Source organism: Acomys minous (genome assembly GCF_964271855.1).
Source record: "Acomys minous genome assembly, chromosome: 8".
Lineage (NCBI taxonomy): Eukaryota > Metazoa > Chordata > Mammalia > Rodentia > Muridae > Acomys > Acomys minous.
In genome coordinates, this window is record NC_140489.1 from 112,021,759 (window position 1) to 112,045,565 (window position 23,807).

The 23,807-nt window shown below is 38.4% G+C and overlaps 1 protein-coding gene across 5 annotated transcripts in view; it reads right to left on the minus strand.

The window, feature by feature from the left end:
- Nucleotides 1-2,508: 2,508 nt before the first annotated feature.
- The window catches only part of ATL2 (atlastin GTPase 2), a 50,598-nt gene continuing 29,299 nt past the window's right edge, over nucleotides 2,509-23,807 (minus strand). For 2 of the 5 annotated variants that reach the window (XM_084793112.1, XM_084793115.1), the window contains 11 exons: nucleotides 21,494-21,628; nucleotides 21,125-21,229; nucleotides 17,846-17,896; nucleotides 17,504-17,560; nucleotides 15,179-15,271; nucleotides 12,407-12,545; nucleotides 11,180-11,307; nucleotides 8,979-9,035; nucleotides 8,071-8,142; nucleotides 6,655-7,086; nucleotides 2,509-4,366 (listed from right to left, as the gene is read on the minus strand). In XM_084793112.1, coding sequence (XP_084649238.1) covers nucleotides 4,247-4,366; nucleotides 6,655-7,086; nucleotides 8,071-8,142; nucleotides 8,979-9,035; nucleotides 11,180-11,307; nucleotides 12,407-12,545; nucleotides 15,179-15,271; nucleotides 17,504-17,560; nucleotides 17,846-17,896; nucleotides 21,125-21,229; nucleotides 21,494-21,628 — 1,389 coding nt within the window. In that variant the 3' untranslated portion in view covers nucleotides 2,509-4,246. The other 3 variants (XM_084793113.1, XM_084793116.1, XM_084793114.1) reach the window with 2 other exon arrangements.

Consider the following 23,807-nt stretch of genomic DNA (forward strand, 5'->3'; position numbering starts at 1 on the left):
GCAGGTTATACACGCCTCTCTTTGAAGGACAACCCTGTGTGCTTAACATCCCTGTGAGCACAAGGGCCTCCATACTTTATGCATGTTCATATCCACACACACACATAATTTTAAATAATAATTTTAAAAGGTTTGTAAGTTTCACAGGATCCTTTTTATTAATTTATTTTGAATTTATTCACTTTACATCCCTATTGTAGCTCCCTCTCTCATCATCTCCCTGTCCACCCCGCCCTCCCTCTTCCCCCCTTCCCCTTCCCCAGTCCTCCTCCCCTACCATCTGACCTCAGTCTAGCAAGCCTCATTTAGACTGCCTTCATCCTCTTCCTCTGTGGTCTGGCAAGGCGCCCCACCAGGAGGGAGTGATCAAGCTGGCAACGGAGACCATGCTGCCTATCAAGTCCATCTGAGCTGGAGTCTAGGTCCTCTCACTGCATGGTTCTTGGTTGGTGCATCAGTCTCTGTGGGCCCCCCTGGGCCCAGATTTCTTGGCTCTGGACAGGAACTTTTAAACATCGTGTATACCATATGAATTTGGGTAAGTGCAGCTCTTTTTCAATGCCAATTAAATGTACTCATTCACTTCTAAGAAAGAGCTTCTCTAGGTTTTTGGCAGGAAGATATTTACGTGTTTGATGTATTTTATCCAATAGCCTTTACTTCTGAAATATATGTTTTTAAACTGTGATACATTTTTTTAAAGACTCAGGAAGAGCCAGACACAGTGGTGCACACCTGTAATCCCAGCACTGGGGTAGGCAGAGGCAGGTGAATCTCTGTGAGTTCGAGGCCAACCTACTCTACAAAGTGAGTCCAGGACAGCCAAGGCTACACAGAGAGACCCTGTATTGAAAAAAAGACTCAGGAAGTTAATATTTGTGCATTCTGTTCTCACTTGTGCCAGGTATTGTCCTATGGGCTAGAAATACGACTGTGAATAAAGACAAGCCCTGCCGTCTGGAGGCCAGCATAGTCAAAGACATACAAAAATGTGAGTACAGAGAGAGGGAGTGTAGGGTGTAAGAACTACAGTTAATATTGTACTATGGGTGGCAAGATGGCTCAGTGAATAGAGATGCTTGCCTGTAAGCCTATGACCTGAGTTCAATTACCTATAGCCACATGGTCAAGAGAACCTACTCCTCGGGTTGCCCTTTGACCTCCACATAGTCACTGTGGCACATGTTCAACACAAACACCCACACATAGAGACACACACACTAAATAAGTGAAAAATAATATAGTGTGCTGGAAATTTGCTGAGTTGGTTTTAAGCACCCCCTACCAACCACCATCTCTCTCTCTCTCTCTCTCTCTCTCACGCGCGCACACACACACACCAGGAACCGTCATGTAAGATAACAGATGCCGGTTTAGTTGGCCATAACAATCACTGTGCATATGAAAAAGCAAATGTGTTGTACAGCACGAAAGTCTGAGACCGGCTGGCTGTTTTCGACTTTGCCATTTTCTATTAAGGGCTCACATTACTCAGTACATTTGTTTCAAAATACTCTTGACAGTGGAATGCAGCACTCCTGTGTTCCAATTCGCTGAACCCAGCTTGCCATCTTATTGGATTCCTCATTAAAGAATTGGATAAATTCTGATCAGCTTATATTTTATAAGACAGTCACGTTTGAAGGCCGAATTTCCATAACAGCCTGAGTCTCTGTTCACTTATAAAATGTACATGGTGCTCTTCTCTGCAAAAGGCGCTGAAAGAACACAGACTGTTGTAAAAAGTTGCACGCCATCTTTGAACACGCTCTAAATAGTTAGACTGCAATAATCAGCTATGCCCAAAACCAGATCCTTCCTTAAAGGAGTGATAAGGGAGAGAGATCCAGGCTAGTCGGCACAGACATGAAATAACATCTCAAGTTAAGAACGGCTCTATAGATGGGAGATAACCTTGACTTTTAAATATGAAATTATATTCCAACCCATTGTCAATATTCATCCTTCCTAAACAGGCTCCACCTCTGTCGCAGGGAAACAACAGACTACAGTATCATTTCATATGGCTGTGCAGAAAGTTTTCCTAATTAGCAAACAGACAAGATAAGCCTATAATCCTACTTCTAAGAACTACTTCCCTAGCACTAGATCTAACAGATCTGAATGATCTGAGATGTTTCATATATTCAGAAAGAAAGGAAGAAAGAAAGAAAGAAAGAAAGAAAGAAAGAAAGAAAGAAAGAAAGAAAGAAAGAAAGGGAAAAAGAAAAAAGTACCACAGAAAATACACCAATACGAAATGTTATTTCAGTGTTTGTCTTTAATCCATTTTGTTGGTTTTTTTGTTTTGTTTTCACTGTTTCTTGCTTAACAATGGCCAAAGCTTTCCAGATCAAACTGAAGCGCTTTCTTGGAGTCCTGAAGAGAATTCTTGAGGGAAAATACTATTTCTAGTAAGAAATACTATGGAGGCCAATGGTCTAGACTTCACTTTTAAAGGGGTTGGGGGCATAAATCTGTGTAAGTTTTTAATTTCAGAACAATTGCTAGTATACAACAAACTTTTTATTTTTCATTCATAAAAACAATTTACAGCATTCATAAAACAAATCAGTCAGAGAAATAAAGAGAGAGACTTTTCAGATGGATTCTTTTTGTGTTAAGAACAGATAAGTAGACAGCAATTTCCTACAGATGGAAATAAACACAATCCATATAAAGGCAGGATTGGAATGGGAGCGGGAGGGAAGATGTACCAACCAAGGCAAATTCAGAACTTTCATGCATGCAACTCAACACTTGAATTCTCTTTACTTAAAATCCAAACAGGAGTGCATTAATAGGCCTTTGTATAGGAGTTTATAAAAAGTACTGGAAAAAGGTAGCTTTACATATAACACACACGCACACATACACATACTCTCTCTCACAAGATGGGGGGTGGGGTAGAGAGACTGGAGAGAAAATAAAGAAAAATCAATAAATCCTCAGACAGGCTATCACAAAAAATATTCCTTACATATACAGACACAGAAAAATAACTTTTTACAAGCTTAGCTTTGAGATACAATACCTTGAGCTCTAATTTGGGTGTACCCTAACCCACACTCTTTTCAGCATGAACAAATACGGGAGTTATATGGTGAGATACAGACTTGAAGAATTCCTTAAAAAAGAATCACAAGTTTCATTTTATATATACAACAAATTTTTAATTATGTACTGAAAATAAATTACAGGAAATAACTTTAAAATGCAACAGAGGACAAGTCACAATAAAACATTCCCATTGAATTCTCTTGGGGGTGGGATTGCAGTGCTCAAGGAAGATAAATATCACAAATATATCAAAACTTCAAATTGTCTATGCATTCACACACTGACATGAGCCACAAACATTCCTTTCACAGGGACTGCACTTATTAGCCTACCACAGAACCAGATTTTGCCATAAACTACAAAACTTTTAATACAAAATTGTATTTATATATTTATAATTCATATACATGCCCTACCTGTGATTTTTTAGAAAATAAAAGCTACACACTGTATAGACACTCTTAACTCATAGCTGTAGGCAACATTTTGGATGGAATTTCTCCCCCAATAAAATTAATGGCATATTTTATGTACATGAAGGCTACACTGCAAAGACAGTTCAGTTTCCCAGATAATGCATCTCCTTTCAGGGCAGCTTTACAAATTTAAAAGGCAAGACAAATATACACTTCAGAATTACCTTCTCAGCTACAAGAGTTGTCATGTGATTTCTGTGAAGTTTCTGGTACATGCATTTATGTAATACTGGCATTGAAGGCAGTAAAGCAATATACACTTTTAATGTAGTGGCTCAATAAAGGCTTCATTGTCATTCTGATCTGATCTGATACAGTGATTCATAAATTCTCTAAAAATTAAATTTCAATGGGATACTATATTAAAGAGACTCTAAATAGATTTCTTAAAATATTTCCCTGAAATATCCTTTTACATAAGACAAATTTCACTAACATTAAATTCATTAAAAAGAAAGAAAATAATTAAACATGGCACAAATGTGTATGATAAACTAATGTTCCTCAGCCAATCTCCAGGTCTAAGGAGACATCGAAAGAAGGCTGAAAACCAACAAACAATGTTCACACTCTGTGGCAGCCATCTGTGAAGCCAGTTATACTAAACTACTTCTACAGTTGATTGTAAACTTTGGTTTATTTTTATTTGAGTTCTCATTGTACAGCAAGCATGAAAAAAGGGAGAGTGGAGTCCATGAGGAGATGAACTGTCAGTCTGTCTTTAATCGGGCATGATGAGACACCTGGTCAGTCAGGCCTGCTTTGATAGAGTTTGTTACAGACTGCCTTATGTTTTCCTCCATCAAATTATCACCCAGGGGCTTCAATACCTGTGGTATGAGAAATGTGCAAAACAAACAAAAACATGAGGTAAAAAAAGAGTACATATAAAAACAGATATAAAAAATTCAATTCAAATCAATGACAAAAATAATTAGGAATGTGAGAAATCAAAAGATGTTTCTCCAAAAAATAAAAAATAAAATAAGAAAAAGTTATGACGCTACAAGCAATGCAATTAGACATTTTATAATACAACAAAAATTACTTTCCTCTTATTCAAACCATTTACAAATCCTATGAGAGGGATGTGCGATCCATACCCTATGTGCAGCATCAAATCTGGTATGTATACAGCATTTATGCAGACCGGCCCAGACGGTCCTGCTTATTGTCCTACATGTGTAAGTGTGAACACTTCAGATAGAGAAAAAAGTTAAAAACACTGTCTAATTTTTCTTCTTGTTATTGTTGGATGACAGTCTCTGTCGCTGTGCTGGTGAAAGAGCACGATGAACCACTCGGCGTCTAGTAACTTCCAACAGTTTGGAAAACACCTAAAACATGGAGTGACGTGTTAGGAAGTGACTCAGAGTGCCTTGACGCTAGAGCTAAAGACTAGAAGAATTTCAGACTTTGTAGGTTTCTCACCTTCCTGGGACTCCTCTGAAGCAAAGGAAAAGAGAAATGCAAAGAAGTTTTAGGCAAGGCTTGTTGAACACAGCACAAGTCTTCTCTGACTAGGGATTGTGACTTGTGGCTCTTACCTCACTATACTATACTGAAAATAACTTTACACACCTGAGATTCTGCCGTCAAACTGTTCAATAATAACGGCACCTCTAAAGTCCTAGAATCAATGTCAGCAGACAGCATTACAAAAGACAGTGTACAATTACTGAAATCCAGGTGAGAGAAGAACAGTATTGGTTCAAAAAATTTAAGAAGATCATGTTTAAAGCCGTGATGAGGTGAAAATTCTTAATCCATCTTCTACTAGAAAATATCAAAAGACAACAAAGCAGTAGGACTGATTTTAAGAGACGAAAATTTGAACTTAAAATGTCTGAATACAAACTTCAAAAGAGATCTTAATACACTAGGGTTCTTTTAAAAGAGTGGGTTAGCTTATACCAGTGGTTCCCAGCCTGTGGGTCAGGACCCCTCTGGCAATCCTCTATCCCCTAAAATATTTACATTATGATCTGTAACAGTAGCAAAATTACAGTTGGGAAGCAGCAACAAAAACACTGTCATGGTTGGGGTCCCCACAACATGTGGGCCTGTAGTAAAGGCTCACAGCATCAGGAAGACTGAGAACCACTGATCTATATAGTCATAATGATGTTATTCTAATAACTAATCACTTTCCTTCAGAAAAAAAAATGGTTGATTCCTTCAGTCTTTGAACTGAAAGCCAAAACAAACCAGAACCTGCAAACCCTAACTTCTGATAAGCCCAGAAATGGCATGGGAAACATCGCATACTGCACACCTCAGCAATAACTACAGCTTCATCCTGCTCCTCCATGAGGAGATGGTGTTTCAGTACTTAATGAGGACCATTTTAACAACAACCACAGGAGAAATTATCTATACTCAAGCAATCCAGGTAGAAATATATCAAACAGCTTTCCTTAATAGATAATTGCTGAGCAGAGATTTCAGCCTGGCTTTGGTCTCCAGTTTGATGTGAAAGATTACAGGTGATGTTGCTTTCGCTGACTGTGGTGCTCTGCTCTACTCTGTTCTGATCACTATATTTCCAAAAAAACAGATATCAACATTTCTTTGGAAAGAAAAATCTCTGTGGAATTACTCCTTGGAGTACTGTAATAAATTGCCACCATTATCACAGAAAATACAAAGACCTAACATATTTCTCCTGCATTGTTTCTTTTTAATATTGGTTAAAATTTTTCATTTTCCTCCCGAAAGCACTAACTGTACTTCCAGACGTTTTTCTTACCTTTAAAATTGCTCATTGGCAATATCTTCTTTGCTCACAAATATTATTAGTAAATCTAGCCTTGCCCACTATCTGGCATAATCATCGGGCTTATAACTAAGAATCAACCAAAGATATTACAGACTGAAGCTAACCAAAGTAAATTGTAATTATGAATAAAGAGAAACAAACCTTTAACTGAATTAGACTCTATATTAAAAACAATCAAAATACTACATCCCCCCCCAAAACAAATCCCACCAAACCCCCGTCCTCTTGTCATCCTTCACGTAAAGCAAACAGTAGGTGTCCAAATAAGGTAGGAAATGGAAGCTGGAAATCAAACACAAGTGAGATCAGTCACAGCAAAACCAAAAGACAGATACCAACCTGTTCCCATAGTGTTTCAGCAATCTGATCAATCATTGTTCCAATTTCTCTGAACTCCCCAGAGTACTTAACATATGCCCAAGTACAAAGGGACGTCAGTGCTAGTCCCATGACAAGGTTGCATAAGACGGCTATAGAGTTTAGGCCAATGAAGCCAGTCAGTCCTGAGATTATATACATAGCAAACATGACTGCGAACAGTGTGGCAGGGGTACGAGCAGCATAGAAGATATTTTTGCCATCATTGTGCTTTATAAAATTTGCATAGGTTTCTTCGATTTCAGCTTCAAGCTGGTCCTGATAACGGCGGCAGAATTCATCTCCACCCATTTTTTTCACAGAACGAAACTGTTTAAGTGCCACTTCCTTGAGATCCAGGTGTTTTCGCTCCAAATCTGAAGGTGCAATGTAAGGCTTATCACCACCGCATACCTGTACAAGCCAAATTATAATAAGAATTACATGCTAAAAGTAATACTTGAAAAGCATTCCCTGCTCACAGATTTCAAGTCACATAAAATTAAACCACTTACACGGCTGCTTCAAACTTGAGCATTAACAACTCATAAGTAATCGTATCCTATGCTTAACTGTGCTGGCTAGTCTTATGTCAACTTGACACACAAACTAGAATTATCAGAAAGGAGACAAATCCCAACTGAGAAGATGCCTCCATAAGCCCGAGCTATAAGGTACATTCTTAGTTAGTGATTGATGGGGAGGGCCCAGCCCACTATGTGGTGCCGTCCTGGGCTGGTGGCCCTGGCTTCTGTAAGAAATCAGGCAAGGCAGTAAGCAGCACTCTCCCAAGACCTCTGAACCAGCTCCTTCCTGCAGGTTCTGCCCTGTTTGAGCTCCTGTCCTGACTTCCTTCAGTGATGAACAGCAATATGGAAGTGTAAGCCAAGTACACCCTTTCCTCCCCAGTTGCTTTGGGTTATGGTGTTTCATTGCATCAATAGCAACCCTAAGACACTGGCTCAATCAAGTTATTTTCCAAATGAAACTAAATCACCAAAACTGAAGGCGCAGTATTCACACTGTCCTCTCTTTATCCACTAGTAAACCAAAGCAGCACAATACATTACTAGCAAGAGAAAAAAGAACATAACATGTATTTAAAAGATGAGCAGCCTTGGAGAACAAATTACTATTGGTCTCCAGCTAACATCACTTCCATCTCAGGCTGCTAATTCTGAATTCAGAGTCAGAAAAAACAACAATGGAGTTCACGTATCCTGCATGCTAGCCACGTGACTTCCTTGCTAACAGTTAATTCCAGCAAAGACCATACAAAGACAATTACAGAATAATGCAGCATGACACTATGTAAAGAGTGTAAATTAGTTCAATTATTTTAATTATAAAACATCTTCTATTCTTATCTAGCAGAAAGCTTAAACATTAGTTACAAACCTGCTCCATACTTTTACAATAGCTGTCTCTTGCTCCTGCTACTGCAGCAAGGTTATTAGCCTCAGCTGTTGCCTAAAAGATAAAATTCAATATACCAATACTGTGGAAAAATATTCTGTGACTGTAAATTCCTACTAATATAATAGATTATACACAACAAACAATTCTGGGAATGAATGAAAAAAATATCAACCTCTAGTTTTACTTTCCTTTGGAAAAGTGCGTCAGTAAAGAGGACGATACAGACTTACTAGGACTCCCTTTCTGGTTTTGTTTGTGTTAAAACAGATTTGTAGACAATATATCACATGTGTTCAGGAAATGGACAGAGATAAACCAATGTAATCCCAAAATGTGCTGAGTCCCTGGGACTCAAGAATCTCTTGCATGAACAACCAGGTTCACACAAGAGTCATTTTCTTTCTTTTAAAACACATATATTTATTTTATTATACATGAACTTCAAACACAGTATAAAACTAAGGAATTGCCCACAGTGATAAATTTTAGAAAACAGAACATTTATACAAATAACAGTGCTCCCAAAGAACACAAACTCACAGTCTACCGACACTAGAAGCAGCTCGTTACTGGCAAATGAAAGTAATCCTTATTATAAGCAACAGCCCTTTATCAAAGACTCAGGGCAAAAGCATTTAGTCCAGAGGGGCCTATAATAAACCATCCTAGGCAAAAGCATTTTTGTATACTTTTAGGATCTAAAGATAAAAGTACCAGGCTGATATTTCTAGTAGTCAATACTGTGCTGAGTCTACCATTTGCAGTTAGAAAAAAAAAATTACATATATATATATAATTTTTGTATGCAACAGGGGGCATGTCCCTCCATTTTCTGTACCCCTCTAAAGCTGTAATTTCAATTCTCCCTCATACATTCTTACTCTTACCTGAAGCATGGATTTTGGATGTGGCAGTTCCTCTCCTTGATATATTTTAATATACGCCTAAAATAACAGAATATTCACTGTACTGGTGTGCAATGCAATTTGATACTATGTCCCCAAAGAAAGTCATTAAACATAAGAATTCACAAGAAAAATAAATAAATAAACTGGTAAGCTTTAAAACTCATACACTCTAAGCACAACAAAGTTGTACTGAATATCATCACATAGATACTTTGCCAAATAAAATACCCTAAAGAAATCTTTCTAAATATAATTCCAACTTGTCTAAAAATTTTACTTCATATTTAAATTTTTTGTAGGTAAAATATCATCTATTTTATAAAAAGAAATCTTTAATTCTCTACCTTCAATGTTTCAAATAGATAATTTAGAAAACAGGTTAACCCATCATTTTACTTTAAATATTTTAACTCAAAAGAAAAAGAAATCCTAATTTGTAGTCAAAGCATAAGAGTTGGCTGTTGCATAAAATGGGTTATTAATGATTATTATTAATCCATAGATTATTCCATCAGTTAATTATTTAACCTGCTACCATATCAACAAAAGACACAGACACCTGTTAGTTTTTTAATATGCCTTAAACTCTAGGGCTGGGCAGAAACTACTCCCTAAGCTGTATTTTACCTCCCAGCCCCACAGCCCATGCCAATTGCTGTAATGAGCTTCCCATCCAGTACCCCATGAATACTTGCACCTGTTTCTCATCTGAGCCGCCTTCCTCCATCACCAATCCTCAGTGCAGAGCTCCACCCAGCCACGTGCTAGCTGTTCACGCTAACCCATGGCACCTCCGCCTCCTCTTCTCTCCCTCGGTCTCTCCTGTGATCCTCTGTCATCACACCCCGTGAACCCTGGCCCTGCCAACCTCACTTGTGCCCTGCCCCAGTGTAGGCATTTATTCAGCCAATCAGCGATCATCTGGAGGCAAGGTTACACAGTATCAGTTTGGTGTATGTGAGGGTTTGCTCGTAAAACAGTGAGAATCTCGAGGGGCAAACAATTATTTAAATAAAAAGCACCAGACCATGCTTTAACACTAGGTTAAAAAAAAAAAAGCACATGAAGTTTCAAGGGCAGAGTGGCGAGGGGCAGTGAGGGAATGGAGTGTGAATTTAATCAACACTCTATACACAAACAGGAAATTCTCAAACAATAAACGAGGACAGAGGACAAGTTTATGGCATTCAAACAGGAGTCTTTGCCTCAACTTCCTATTGACTCAAACTTAATAATTAAACAATGATTGCATAAAAATGATAAAAGCATCTAACAAGTAAGCAAAAACACATTAACTTCATTAGCTGTATTCCCCACCCTTCTCTTTATAACTACTATTAATGCAACTCTGTAGGACCAACTTGTCCCAACAGGAAAAGTACAAAGGAGCAGAAAAAGATCTCCACAAGTAACGTCCCTACACTCAGAAAACAGCAGAGAGACTTTTCACCACTCTTCCTAGTGCTCAGAGCTCTACGGGAAGGCTTTTGTGAGAATTTAGGAGATAGAATTACCCAGCCAGTTGCAGGCATCACTCACAATGGCAGAGCTGTGTTACAATGTGACGAATGGCTCTTCTCTCCACATTAGAAATGCAGAAAAGAAGGATGTTCCGAGAAAAATACTATCACTGAATAAAAGACACAGGTTTCTCTATTTCCTTATGTGTCTGTACATCCGTGTGCAGGCAGGCACTTCCACCTGTGACTGTTTAAGTGCATGCACGTCTGGCGGTCTTCAGCACACCTATGCTACCATGCAGAGACCAGAAGTAGTCAGTCACATGTTCTCCTCTCATGCGCCACCATTACTTTGATTCGTGGTCTTCTCTAAACTTGGGTCTCATATTTTCTCAGTTAGCTGATAAGCAGGAAGCCCTCCCTACTCCTGCTGTCTTCACCCTCTAGAAGCAGGTCACAATCCCGTGAGATGCCCAGCTTGTTCTGTGGTGTCTAGGATGTGAACTCGGGTCCTCACGGTTGTGTAAGTACTTTTAACAACTGACCCATCCATTGCTCCAGATCCTGCTGGATCCTTAATGTGGATATAACAAATTCAAGCAGAAAAATATACCTTTTTTTTTTTTTTGCTAGAAAGTAAATCTCTTGTCCATAAAGATATTTTAAAAGTTAGCTACATTTCTTTTTGAGACAGCATCATCTAGCTTAGAATTCACCTACCTTAAAATATTCTACAAGATCTCTACAAGTGACTTTAGATCCACTTATCTCTTTCTCAACAAGATTTTCAGGAGCAAGTAGCAATGGAACCAGATTTCGAAGCTCCCGTTTAAAGTCTTCATCGATATCTGATGGACATAAAATTAGCCAACATATTAGTGCAAATACACAAATAAATCCTCACTGACAAGTTTATGAAACTTTATGAAGAGCACACAGTATCTATTACTTAAATAGATTCATTTTTCTAAAAATGTCATCTAAATATGCCGTATGTCCTGTAGAGGGAAAAATTATTACTCTATCCCATTTCTCCCATAATTTTTTTTAGCTCAAATGGTAGATTTTCAAAATGAATTCTATAGTTTAAAAAGAAGAAAGAAAACCATACAGGGTACTTTTCTTTCTTTCTTTCTTTTTTTGGTTTTTTGAGACAGGGTTTCTCTGTTTAGCCTTGGTTGTCCTGAACTTGTTGTGTAGACCAGGCTGGCCTCAAACTCATAGCGATCCGCCTGCCTCTGCCTCCCAAGTGCCAAGATTAAAGGCATGCGCCACCACGCCCAGCAAGTAGAGTGTTTTTCTACCTACTGTATAAATCATATCAATCTCAACTGCTATGCCATCCTGAAGTACACACACACAGACGTACGCACATGTACACTTGAAAGAGAAATTCTGAGTCCATCAATTCAATAAAACAGTGAAGCTTTTTTTTTTTTTTTTAGCAGACTGTAATCAGAGAAGTTGTAAAAGGCTCTCAGCCTTCAGGAGCTTTAGGACATGAGTCCTCAGCAAGACCACATTAAAACAGTTCATCAGTATGCTACGGAGTGGCAAAGCAACCAAAGGCAAGATAGACCCACTAGAAGAGAACAGTGCAATCACACCGCTATCATGGAATAAGGAAATACTTATAGGCAACTAAGGAATGTTGAGAGTGGGAGAAATAATCCTCCTCGAGGAAGAGCAAACCAAGTGGCTGTCCAGGACAAAACCACACATATGTATTTAGAAACAGATATGTATATACACATACATGTATCATGTAACAACAATTAATGAAAAAAAGAGGAAATTAATTTGAAAGAAAGCACGAAAGGGTGCATGGGGGACTTGGAAGGAGGAAAGAAGGGAGAAAGGCTGTAATGACATTATAATCTCAAAAACAGCATATAACACAAACTTTCAGCTGCTAACTAGCAGTAGTTTTAGCACGGGAATACCTACCTTTCAGTCGTCCATCAAAACTAGGGTTCGTAGCAACTTTGAGACCAGGATGTGGTAAAAGAAAGCAACCCAGATTTGAGAAACAATTGTGAATGTGCTTCCTGACATTCTGCAGCTCTTCATGCTGGTTTTGTTTTACCTGGAAGAAGAAATAGAATGAAGCTGTAACAAGAGTTTTTAATTTTAAGAAGGACACACGTACATAACCACACACATGCACACGCGACTCAAACTACTTTACTTCCACTGCAAGCTTATTTCTAGTCACTTTTATCAACTCGAAAGACATTTTGTCTTAGAGAAAGCTGTCTGAAATCCCAAAATATACAAATAACTAATTATAACACCTAATACTTGAATAGTAAGTTGTGATTGTGACTTAGAAACTAATAAAGAATTTTCCTTTAAAGCACTTATGTCAAAATAACACTAAACAAACTGAAGCCAAAAGAAGTGAGACATTAATTTGCCTGAGACTAAGACAGCCTCTGAGCAAAGTGAAAGCCCAGTCAGAGCTGCAGTGAGGCTGGGGGGGTAGCTAGTGCTGGGAGCACACACTGCTCTTGCAGAGAGCCAGCGCTGCTCCCAGCAAACCGCCTGTAACTCCAGCTCTACGACACCCCACACATCTGGCCTCCAAGTGCATTGCACTCAGATGCACATATAGACAGACACACAAACAGATACATAATGAGAGAGAGAGGGGGGGGGGAGGGAGGGAGGGAGGGAGGGGGAGAGAGGATAGCACCAGGGGAGTCCAAACAAAGTAAGAATTTCAGTGCTTTCAATTATCTATTACTTATATCAATCATCCGATCTTTAAGAAGCAACTGCTATGTATTTTAAGAACATTCTTTTAAAATCGTTTTTACTACATTTTATTTATTTTTGTGTGTACACATGTATATAGGTGTGGGGAGGGTATATGTTATGTTACAGCACATATGTGGAGATTAAACTTCAAGAATTGTTCTCTCCTTCTATCATGCGGGTCCTGGCACATGAAACTAAGGTCTTTGGGCTTAGACACAAGTTTCTATACCTGCTAAACCATCTTACCAGCCCATGAAAGAAAAGTCTTAATTTTTAAAATAACAATTACTAACATGTCTAGATTTGGAGGTATTGTTAAGACAGGGTCTCACTATGTAACCCTGGCTGTCCTGGAACCTTCTATACGGCTTCTATGTAGCTTCAGGCCAGCCTCCAACTCATAAGTGATCCACCTGCCTCTGCCTCCTCAGCGATGGGATTAAAAGTATATGCCAATGCTAATATTCCGTGCCTGCATGTCTAGGCATTAATTAACTCATGCAGTCTTCCAAATATTCTTCTAAAGGCCATTCTAACAAAATATTCACTGGTCATAAAACCTGAAAACTAAGTAAATATCCATCAACAGAATGAAAGACAGTTTTTCACCAGTATAATACTGTATAGTAATAAAAATAAACTAATAAACTAAATGCAACAATATAGTTTAATCTCAGGAACAAAATATTAAACAAATAAGACACAAAAGAATGCATTCTGAGCCAGGCATAGTGATGCAAACCTTTAATCCCAGCACTAGGGAGGCAGAAGTTGGTGGATCTCTGTGATCCTTTTTGTACTTCATATGAAATACAAAAACAAAATCTGTTAAAGTGATTAGAGGTTTTAGAGAGGTAAGCATATGGAATCAGGTGATTCTGGGCACAAGTTATACATCTATGATTCTTTCACAAACTCGTCAAGCTGCACTTAAAATGTGCACAATTCTATGACTGGATGTATCACTATAATAAGACCTGGGCATCGAAGTACGTAATTCCGTGTTTAGTTAGCATTACTAATACGTTACATGTTGATTTCTCCTAAGTAACCAGAAAAAATAAAACTGATAAATTATCTCACAGGTGTGAAAATGCCTTTCAAATAATCTAGGAATTTATCTGATTTCAAGAATAAGGAAGTCAGACTAGAGAGATGGCTCACAGGTTAAGAGCACTGACTGCTCTTCCAGAGGTCCTGAGTTCAATTCCCAGCACCCACATGGTGGCTCACAACCATCTGTAATGAAATCCGATGCCCTCTTCTGGCAGGCAGGCATACATTCAATAGAACACTGTACATAAGAAATAAAATAAATTCTGGAAAAAAAAAAAAAAAGAATAAGCAAGTCATACCAGGTCCCAAGTGCTTGAATGTGGCTGAGAAATGAAATGTACTAACAAACTCTTCTGAGCCTGGCACAATAACACAAAGATCTCTCTCCACTGTCCTCTGGATGTGGAAATATAATCTGGAAACACCTGAGTGTTCCCACAGGAAAGTGCCTCACGGGATAAAGGATCATGACTTTGTTCATGAGGTCATTTTCCAGGAATGCTGTGTGAAACATACTGCATAGGATTAAGGATAGCTGGGTTCTAGATGGTCTAGATGGCTCAGCATGTAAAGTGGTTGTCATGCAAGCCTGATGACCTCAGTATGATATCGAGATTCCATGTAAAGGCAGGGACAAAGGTGTCTTCTGACTTTCATATATGCTATGACATGTACACACCCTGACACACCATAGACACACAACAACAACAACAATAGTAGTCACTTCCAAAAATATCAGTCTTTGAATATTTGAATATTGGTAGGGGAGAGAGAGAGAAGGAGAAGGAGAGACAGAGGAATAATTGTTCCTCAAAGTGAACTGGTAACGTCAGGGTAGTCCAGGAAGCCCATTCCTTTGACTGGCTGAGGTACACCCTTTCCTCTCCCGGCAATGGGGCTTACCTGCAATCTCTTCTCAAGGAATTGTTTTCCACCTTCCAAACCATACGAATGTTCATAAGGATAGCTCCAATCTCGAATCAAAAACATTAACGTCTACATACAGAAAAAAAAAAAAAAAAAACAAATCACTTCTTACAAAAACCTAAGTATACTGAAAACTTCCTTCTATAAATAACCTTAATAAGGCTATGACAAGTAGCTCAATGGACAGAACACATGACTGTCATTCTTGGGGTCCAATCCCCAGCACCAAATATTTTAAAATAAGAATGGTTACAGTAACCAAACAATGAATATGTTCCTTGTGGTTCTAGTCAACAGCCCATCTAAGGCAAGTTCTCAGCCTTGCACCAGCTACTCGGCTCCACTTAAGAACTCTACCACACACACGGAGCCATCGGCACAATAATACCGCACAAAGCCAAAAATGAACAAAAACTATACTGGGGAACTTAGATTATCACTTTAAATCAATCTATGTGACTACAACAAGTACACTTCTAGACTGCTAACTATGTACTGGTTAGAGATTTGGTATTAAAGAGACCATTTTCGTAAATGTTTTATCCACACAATGTTTAATTTCTCAGCACTACTGGCATTTTGAACAAGATAATTTACTTGTAAATGGCTGCTCTTTACATTATAGTGAAGTGTTTCTGGCCTCTACATTACATGCCAGTAGCATTAAATATCCTTCAAAACTGTGACAATCAAAAATATCCCAGACATAGCAGGCTACCAAGAAGAGACTTGATACCCTATGAGCATATACAGGGGGAGGAGGTCCCCCTCAGTCACAGACATAGGGGAGGGGAGTAAGGGGAAAATGGGAGGGAGGGAGGAATGGGAGGATACAAGGGAGGGGATAACCATTGAGATGTAATATGAATAAATTAATAAAATAAAATAAATAAATTAAAAAAAAAGAAAATGGCGGATAAGAAGCATCTGTGGAAAAAAAAATCCCAGACATTGGCAAATATTTCCTAGATAGATAAATTATTTTAGATTAGCTGATATAAGCCAAATATAGTATATTCCACCCATATAATTACAAGAGGAAGCCGTGATCTGTTCAATTATTTCATACAAGTGATTGCCTAAAATGAGAAGTGCCAGATAAAAATGAGGCAAAATTAATTAAGGCCACTAATATTATAATCAGTAGAAAAGCCACGACAGAGAAAGAACTCCACACACCAACAGGCAAACACAGTCATCATTCTCTCCTACTCACTGCCACTGAGTCAACAGTAGGAACAGTAGCTTGCAAACTAGTTGCTTCAAAAAAACTAAACCACCTCAACTTGCCTATAGGAAATCAAGAGTAACAGAGGGCAGTGACTTCAACTGGCAATGCATCACAAAAAAAGGAAACCTGTAACATTTTGTAATAGTTTATCATGTGTAAAATACTTCTGTCATACTGTCTTAAAATCTCTACTGTAAGATCTGGAATTAAACAGCATCCAATTAAGAAAAGCACCCTCTGCCGAGGTAAAGCATTGCAAATTAACCTAGAGTCATTTCTTTGTTCCCCACCCTGTTAGGCTTCAGCTAGTAGCAAGCTGATGACCTCTGCCAATGCTTTGTTTTGACTCTGGTGCTAAATGAGTTGTAGTGTCTTTGGGCTTGAGGCTTTTCACCTGGACATTTTTTTTTTCTCCTTTATCAATTTATTCTTGTTACATCTCAATGGTTATCCCATCCCTTGTATCCTCCCATTCTTCCCTCCCTCCCATTTTCCCCTTATTCCCCTCCCCTATGACTGTTCCTGAGGGGGATTACCTCCCCCTGTATATGCTCATAGGGTATCAATTCTCTTCTTGGTAAACTGCTGTCCTTCTTCTGAGTGCCACCAGGTCTCCCCCTCCAGGGGACATGGTCAAAAGTGAGGCACCAGAGTATGTGAGAAAGTAATATCCCACTCTCCACTCTACTGTGGAGAGTGTTCTGTCCATTGGCTAGATCTGGGTAGGGGTTTAAGGTTTACCGCCTGTATTGTCCTTGACTGGTGCCTTAGTTTGAGCGGGACCCCTGGGCCCAAATCTGCCTATCATAATGTTCTTCTTGTAGGCTTCTAGGACCCTCTGGATCCTTCTACTTTGCACTATGGAATACTACTCAGCTATTAAAAACAAGGAATTCCCGAAATTTGTGGATAAATGGATTGAGCTAGAAATGATCATAATGAGTGAGTTAACCCAGAAGCAGAAAGACTCAAATGGTATATACTCACTTATATCTGCATATTAGCCCAAGGGGCATGTCCCACGAAAGCCTTCACCTGGACATTTTTAAAATGCTAAAACACTTTCTTACCTGAAACGGCTTCTGGTAGATCTCTTCCATTGCAAGTCTTCCATATTCTGTAAATAACTATTAAATCAGGTTATTTAAAATAATGCCACCAAAGAGACTGAAAGAAGTCATTTATAAAACCATCTATAGAGCATAGTAGTAAATGTCAGTCTCTTTTTTTTTTCTCAAAGTCGGGCATCACATTTAGTGAATCAAACCTATCAGAAATGTCCTCTAGGTAAGCAATCAGCCATCTCTTTAAAGCCATACAAAACTAAAAAACATTATAGGCTTCTAAACATGAATTTACAATAAAGAAAGAATTAAGTTTTAATACTGTGGCATGCATTCTCTAAGACATACTTGTAAGTGTTGAAGATCATCCTCTTGAATATTCTGAGACAAATTATATACCTGTTAAGACAAAATGTATTGTTTTTATTAGTGTTTTAATGAGTATAAATTCCCTTTTAGTAAGAAAGGTCATTTTACACCTCACCACAAATTAAGCACTTAGCTACTATTCTAACCAGTGGCATACGGAAAGCATTTTCTTACTAAAATGGAAGCAGTAAAAGTCATGAATGCATACATACTTATGGACTAAGTGTATCATGTGCTTTTTTTTTCTTCTTTCTCGGCCTCTTTAATGTTATGCCATGGTCATTTTAAAAAGAAAAGACAAGCTGAAGCCAGATATGATGATGCACTCCTGAAATCCCACCATTTGTGAGGTCAGGGCAGAAGAATCAGATGGAGTCAAAGGCCATCTTGGACTACACAGTGAGGTCCAGGCCAGGGGGAAGTAAAGGTTGTGATTGTCTATTAGTGAATGTGAGGGCATTTTTAGGAAAAAAACAAAACAAAACATTTTTTCTTGGTACAGAATATATATTCATTCAGTAGGTTCTGGGTTTTTGGTTGTTTGGTTTACGATTCTTCTGCCTCTGCCTCTCATGAACTGAGATTTCAGAGTGCTGCAATTATTGGCATGCATCCTCACGCAAGGCATGGTCCCTTTTTACTTGAACTGATGAGCCTAAGAAATGAAATGTTTACCAGGCCGTAGAAACTAGTAAAAAGAGCAATAGGTGGCACTCTTGCCCTTTTTAGAACTTTCTGGAGGCTTTCCAAGACATAGAACAGAACTGATCATGGATGTTCTCTGTTCTCAGAGAGAACTAACTAACTGCAGAGGGCTTGTCAGGTCCAGTCCTTCACAGAGACTGAGAAAAGAAGGTGCTCCAGAGACACCCACAGACACAGCCTCTCAGATGGAACTCAGTGTTGCTCTAGACAAGCTGAGAGGTCAAGAGGATAAACACCAAAAGGGGATGCTTAGCCACTCATTAACCAAACAAGGTACCTAAAATACAGAAGGCTAACAATGTAATCAATCTACTCTCATCCATGTAGACTTAAACTCTTAGAACACACGTGTACCCTTTTCTGCAAGGGGTAGACTGTAAGAATAAAGAGAGATGGCACCTGTTTTATTAGACTATTAGGTCTCAGTATACTGCCTTGTACTCAGTAAGTCCTAAGAATCTGTTGAAAAAGTAACAAGATCAATGTGTAATCTGTCTACCAGCTCAAAAGAGAAAATGTTTTCATCTCTTGCTATGTGGCCTAGTATGGCCTCTAACTCAGCTGCCCAAGGGCTGAGGTTACAGAAGTACACCACCATGCCTGGAAGCCACACTTATTTAAGTTAGAAAAGGACTTTCAAAGGCCTGTTGAAAGTAATACTGAGGGCTGGGACTGTAGCTCAGTGGCATACATAACACAACACATCAGTCTCATTAACACCTCCTCACAAAAGAAGCATATATAAGATATACATACTAATATACTATATTTTATTATTAAATATATTATTTCTTTTAGATCTCCTCTAATACACAACTATGTATGAGATAGGCACAATAAGTAAAATCCTCATTTCATAGATAAAAATGTGTCTGAGTGATGTAAGTTGTCCAAAATCAAATCTCCTACTATCAAAAAGTTATATAAACAAAACAACAGCAACAAACAAAGTTTAGGATAGATAATTCCTTCATTATAATTTAAGAGATGGGAGCTCTAACTAACATCAGCTAACCTGAAAAGCTAAAATGTGAAATAGAACTAGAAAAAGATGGCTTTCTGCTGCCTCTCAGGATCTTTAGTCATGCTATTTCACAAAGGGAAAAAAAAGGCAGGACAAAAACAAAAAGATTTCTGAGGGTCCTCAAGAGCATCTCTTAGAGCAGTGGCAGATATCCTTGACCTTAACAGCAAGTAGGCTGAAAAGAACTCTCTGCACACCGTAATATCCAGTCTTCTTCCCACTCACGTGCTTCAAGTTGTGGAAGACGGGAAAAGGGAATTAAATGAGACTTTTTATATGTCTCAGACATTACTAAAAAGCATCTCAAAAGTTTCAAGACATGGTGACAGTATTGCCTATGAACTACCACTGATAAGGACACTTTCTCGTTGTAGGAGAACATTCAGATCTCCTTCCTGGTGTACTATCACCAGCAAAATGTAGGAGACCATACTTCAATCATTAATTTTTGAGCCAGGGAGATACCAACACAAATGATCCCCAAAAAAGAAAAGAAATACAAAACAATGAATATCACCTCAACTCAGTCACTCTAGATTATACAGTGATAAACTATCTTGAAGAGAGGAGGACTTGGTAGGACAAGTACAATTAGAGTACTATAAACTCCTGTCACCTGGGTTTTCTAAACTAAGTACTTTTCACTGTTGACAGGTGGTGGCGCCCACCTTTAATCCCAGCACTGGGAAAACAGAGGCAGGCAGATCTCTAAGTTTGAGGCTAGCCTAGTCTACAGAGCAGTTCCAGGACAGCCAGAGTTACAAAGAGAAACTTTGCCCCCCAAAACCAAAACTAAATTCTTACATCCTTATTTCCTTTAATTCAAATAATCAAACAGCCAGAAAAACCAAATAGAAAACTCGGTTGCTATTTAATTATTTGGTGGTTTTCTGTTTTTGGTTAGTCATATGATTGATTTTAATTATAGATATTGCCTGTATCATTTCCTCTAAAGATCTATTAATTTTTAGCTTATGTGTATGAATGCTTGCACCAACATATGTATGAACACCACACTATATGCACGCCAATAACACAAACTGGACTTAACGATTTGCTGGTGTTTTTAAAATGAAGACACTGTGAGTAGGTAGGGACGTGGAGAGGACCTGGCAAAGTTGGAAGAGGGGGGAAAACATCAAAACAAACTGTATGAAAAAATAGTAGAAAAAGAAAAGATGAGGACACAAAGTTGGGTGGGTAGGAAAGGGGGGGTGGACGTGGGAAGAGTTGGGGAAGGGAGTAAATATGATCAAAATACACTGACTAAACTTCTCAAAGAACTAATAAAATTGATTCTATGATGAGAAAAATAAATAAAGCAAAGGTGGCTTAACTTCATCCTTAATATCTATTCAAAGTACATAGTTTTACATCATGAGCCAAAAAGCAAACACAGAAAAGCATATAAGTAATAAGAAACACCACTAGCACTCCTTAACTTCTAATCTACTTTTTGCTCAATCAAACGCATTCTGTGGAGGTTGCACAAAGGCAGGATTATTGTATGACCTGATCACAGCACTTACCTGGACAGAGCTAGTCATAGTGCTCAGAGCAAACACTGTTGCACAGTCTTTAATGGTTGACTGGCTATCAAAGGCACCCTGGGTATCCATTAGCAGTACAGCCACCTAGAAATTTGCAAGTTTAAATACTTAGTAAAAGAATCACCTACAAAAGTAAAAGAATGCCTACACACACAAAAAAAAAACACTAAATGATAAAATTCCAAGCAATAATTAATCAAGAAAAGTATTTATATACTATAAATTTTAACATACTAATCATTAAAATTACTGACATTAACAGATTTGTGTTGTTTTACATTTTAGTACCAGAAAATTGCTCAAGAAAAAAATACAGGAGAAAATAGCAAAGTGTAAGCAGAATTTTACTTTTGTTCCATTAGGTCTGTCAATCACAAATACTTCGTTCCAAACTTGTATGCCTGTTGTTTCTCTTTCACAACCACCTCGCCATGTAAAGCCAGTCAATGGTTCGTTGTTTCCACCAATCCAACTTTGAGAATCCTGTTAAAATCAAAGATAAATGTAAACACACCAAAGCAGGAACTGTAAAACCTCTAAGTCACCCATTCCCTATCACAGAAGCCTATGTCCAAAGAGACAAAACACGCAACCTAGCATCATGCAAACAGTCCCAACAGTTCAAGCCCTGTGCAGAGTGCAGAAGAACAGCCTCCCAATCAGCCCTGTCAAACCAATTCAAGCTCCCGCGTACTCTAGACTTCTAGGGAAGTGGGATTCCACACATACACTCTTCCCCTTTGGGAAGCTGTTCTGTGTAAGATCCTAAAACTCAGTATGTTGTTGTACACAACAGTAAACCAAGTTTCAGACAGCAGGCCTGTCAGAACAGTAGCCCTCTCCTAGAATAGTACATGCAACAGCACTTCCCACTGCTGGGACTGTCTTTTAAAAATAAGTAAGACTTGTTTGGAACCTGATTCAAGCAATCTGGTCCGCAGGATGGTGTGTGGCTTTATGAAACAAACAGATATCTGAACCCAAATTGTACTCCTCATGAGTTAATGTTAAATGTATATAAACACTTTTTATTTAAAATAATTTTTCATATACTGTATTTCAATCATGGATTCTCTCTTCCCATCTCCCCCCACATCCTCTCTACCTCCCCACTCATCCAGCTCCGTGTCTTCTTTCTCTTTAGAAAACAAGCAAATAAATACAAACTAAAAATTTTTTAAAGGAAAAGAAAAGTAGGAAAAGCACAAGAAATGACATTTTTGTGCAAGAAAAATAACTGAAAAAATATACTTCAATATATAAAAAATATATAACAGCTACAAGATATCTAAATATTTGTGATGAAAAGATGTACCTTACTGTCAACTGCTTTAAAACAGTCCAGGAAAGACACACACACAAAGAAAACAGACGAAACAAGACTACCAATGTGTACAGGTACATTGCAGTTCATAATACTATTATTATTTTATTTTGAATTATGTTTGAGAAATTTACCATAATAAAGAATCTGGAGTTGAAAATTTAGCTTAATGGTAAAATATCTGCCTAACAAGGCCAAGGCCCTGTTTGTCCTCACCACCAGGAAAGACAGAGAAACAGAGAGAGAGAAAGGAGGGGTGGAAAGAAGAGGCAGGTGGAGGGGGGGAGGGGCAGGCACATATTATCTTTCACCTCAGGTCACAGGGCTACACCTACTGCAGCTCTACAGTATGGCACTGAGGTGCAGTCCAGTAGGAGAGCACTTGCCTATACACATGAAGCCCTGCCGTGGTGCAGTATCCACCACCATCAACACTATAAAGAGAGTCACTGTGTTGTCTACAGTACTAAATATGTGATGTAAATGTCTAACTCTGCCATATGTCAAGATACCTATATTTTAAGGTCTACATATTCTCTATGTTTCAAAAGTATTTCAAATAAACTTGAATCTCTACTCCAAAACAAATTACAAAACTCCAATTAGAGGTGGAGAGATACATAAGACAGGAGCAATGAGGGATGATGTAACTCAGGAAAGCCCATACAGAGTAGAAAAACAAAACAAAGCAATACTCAATCATCATCTGAGAAAACACAGCTTGACCTTGAATCAGTCTATTACTATTCCACGAAACTGCACTCCCAATAAGCTACCAATGCTGTGCATTACAAAATTCTCTTGCATTCATTTATTGTCCTCATTTTTCAATACTTTATTATCTTAGGCCCTCATTTCTGTTGGTTACAAGAAAACCACACCGTACAACTCCACTCACAGTATTTTCTGGGCTTGTGTTTCACAAAGTAGCCTTCACAAGGCTTAGAAATTCAATGATACCCATAGACCAAAAAAAGTGGCCTGGTCCTATCTATATTTCAGATATTTCAAATTGGACTCTTTGTATCACCTTTCCATGTCAGTTACTTTTCACAAGAAATGTCTCTATCTTCTGAAAATATATCTATGGCTTTCATACAACCTGTAAGGCCATCTGGAGATTTAATACGTAACAATACATCTTTCATTTTCCCAATCTCTGTTCCCAGTATTCGAAACAGATCCCACACAAGCAAACACATAGATGTTCGTGTTTCTAACACGGCAAAATGATGAATAAACCCTGCACACATACTGTTTAGCTCATCTGGCCCTGACTCAAACCCTCGTAAGCACTGGAGGAAGGAAGTGTTCTATGTAGGGAACTATTATTCATCC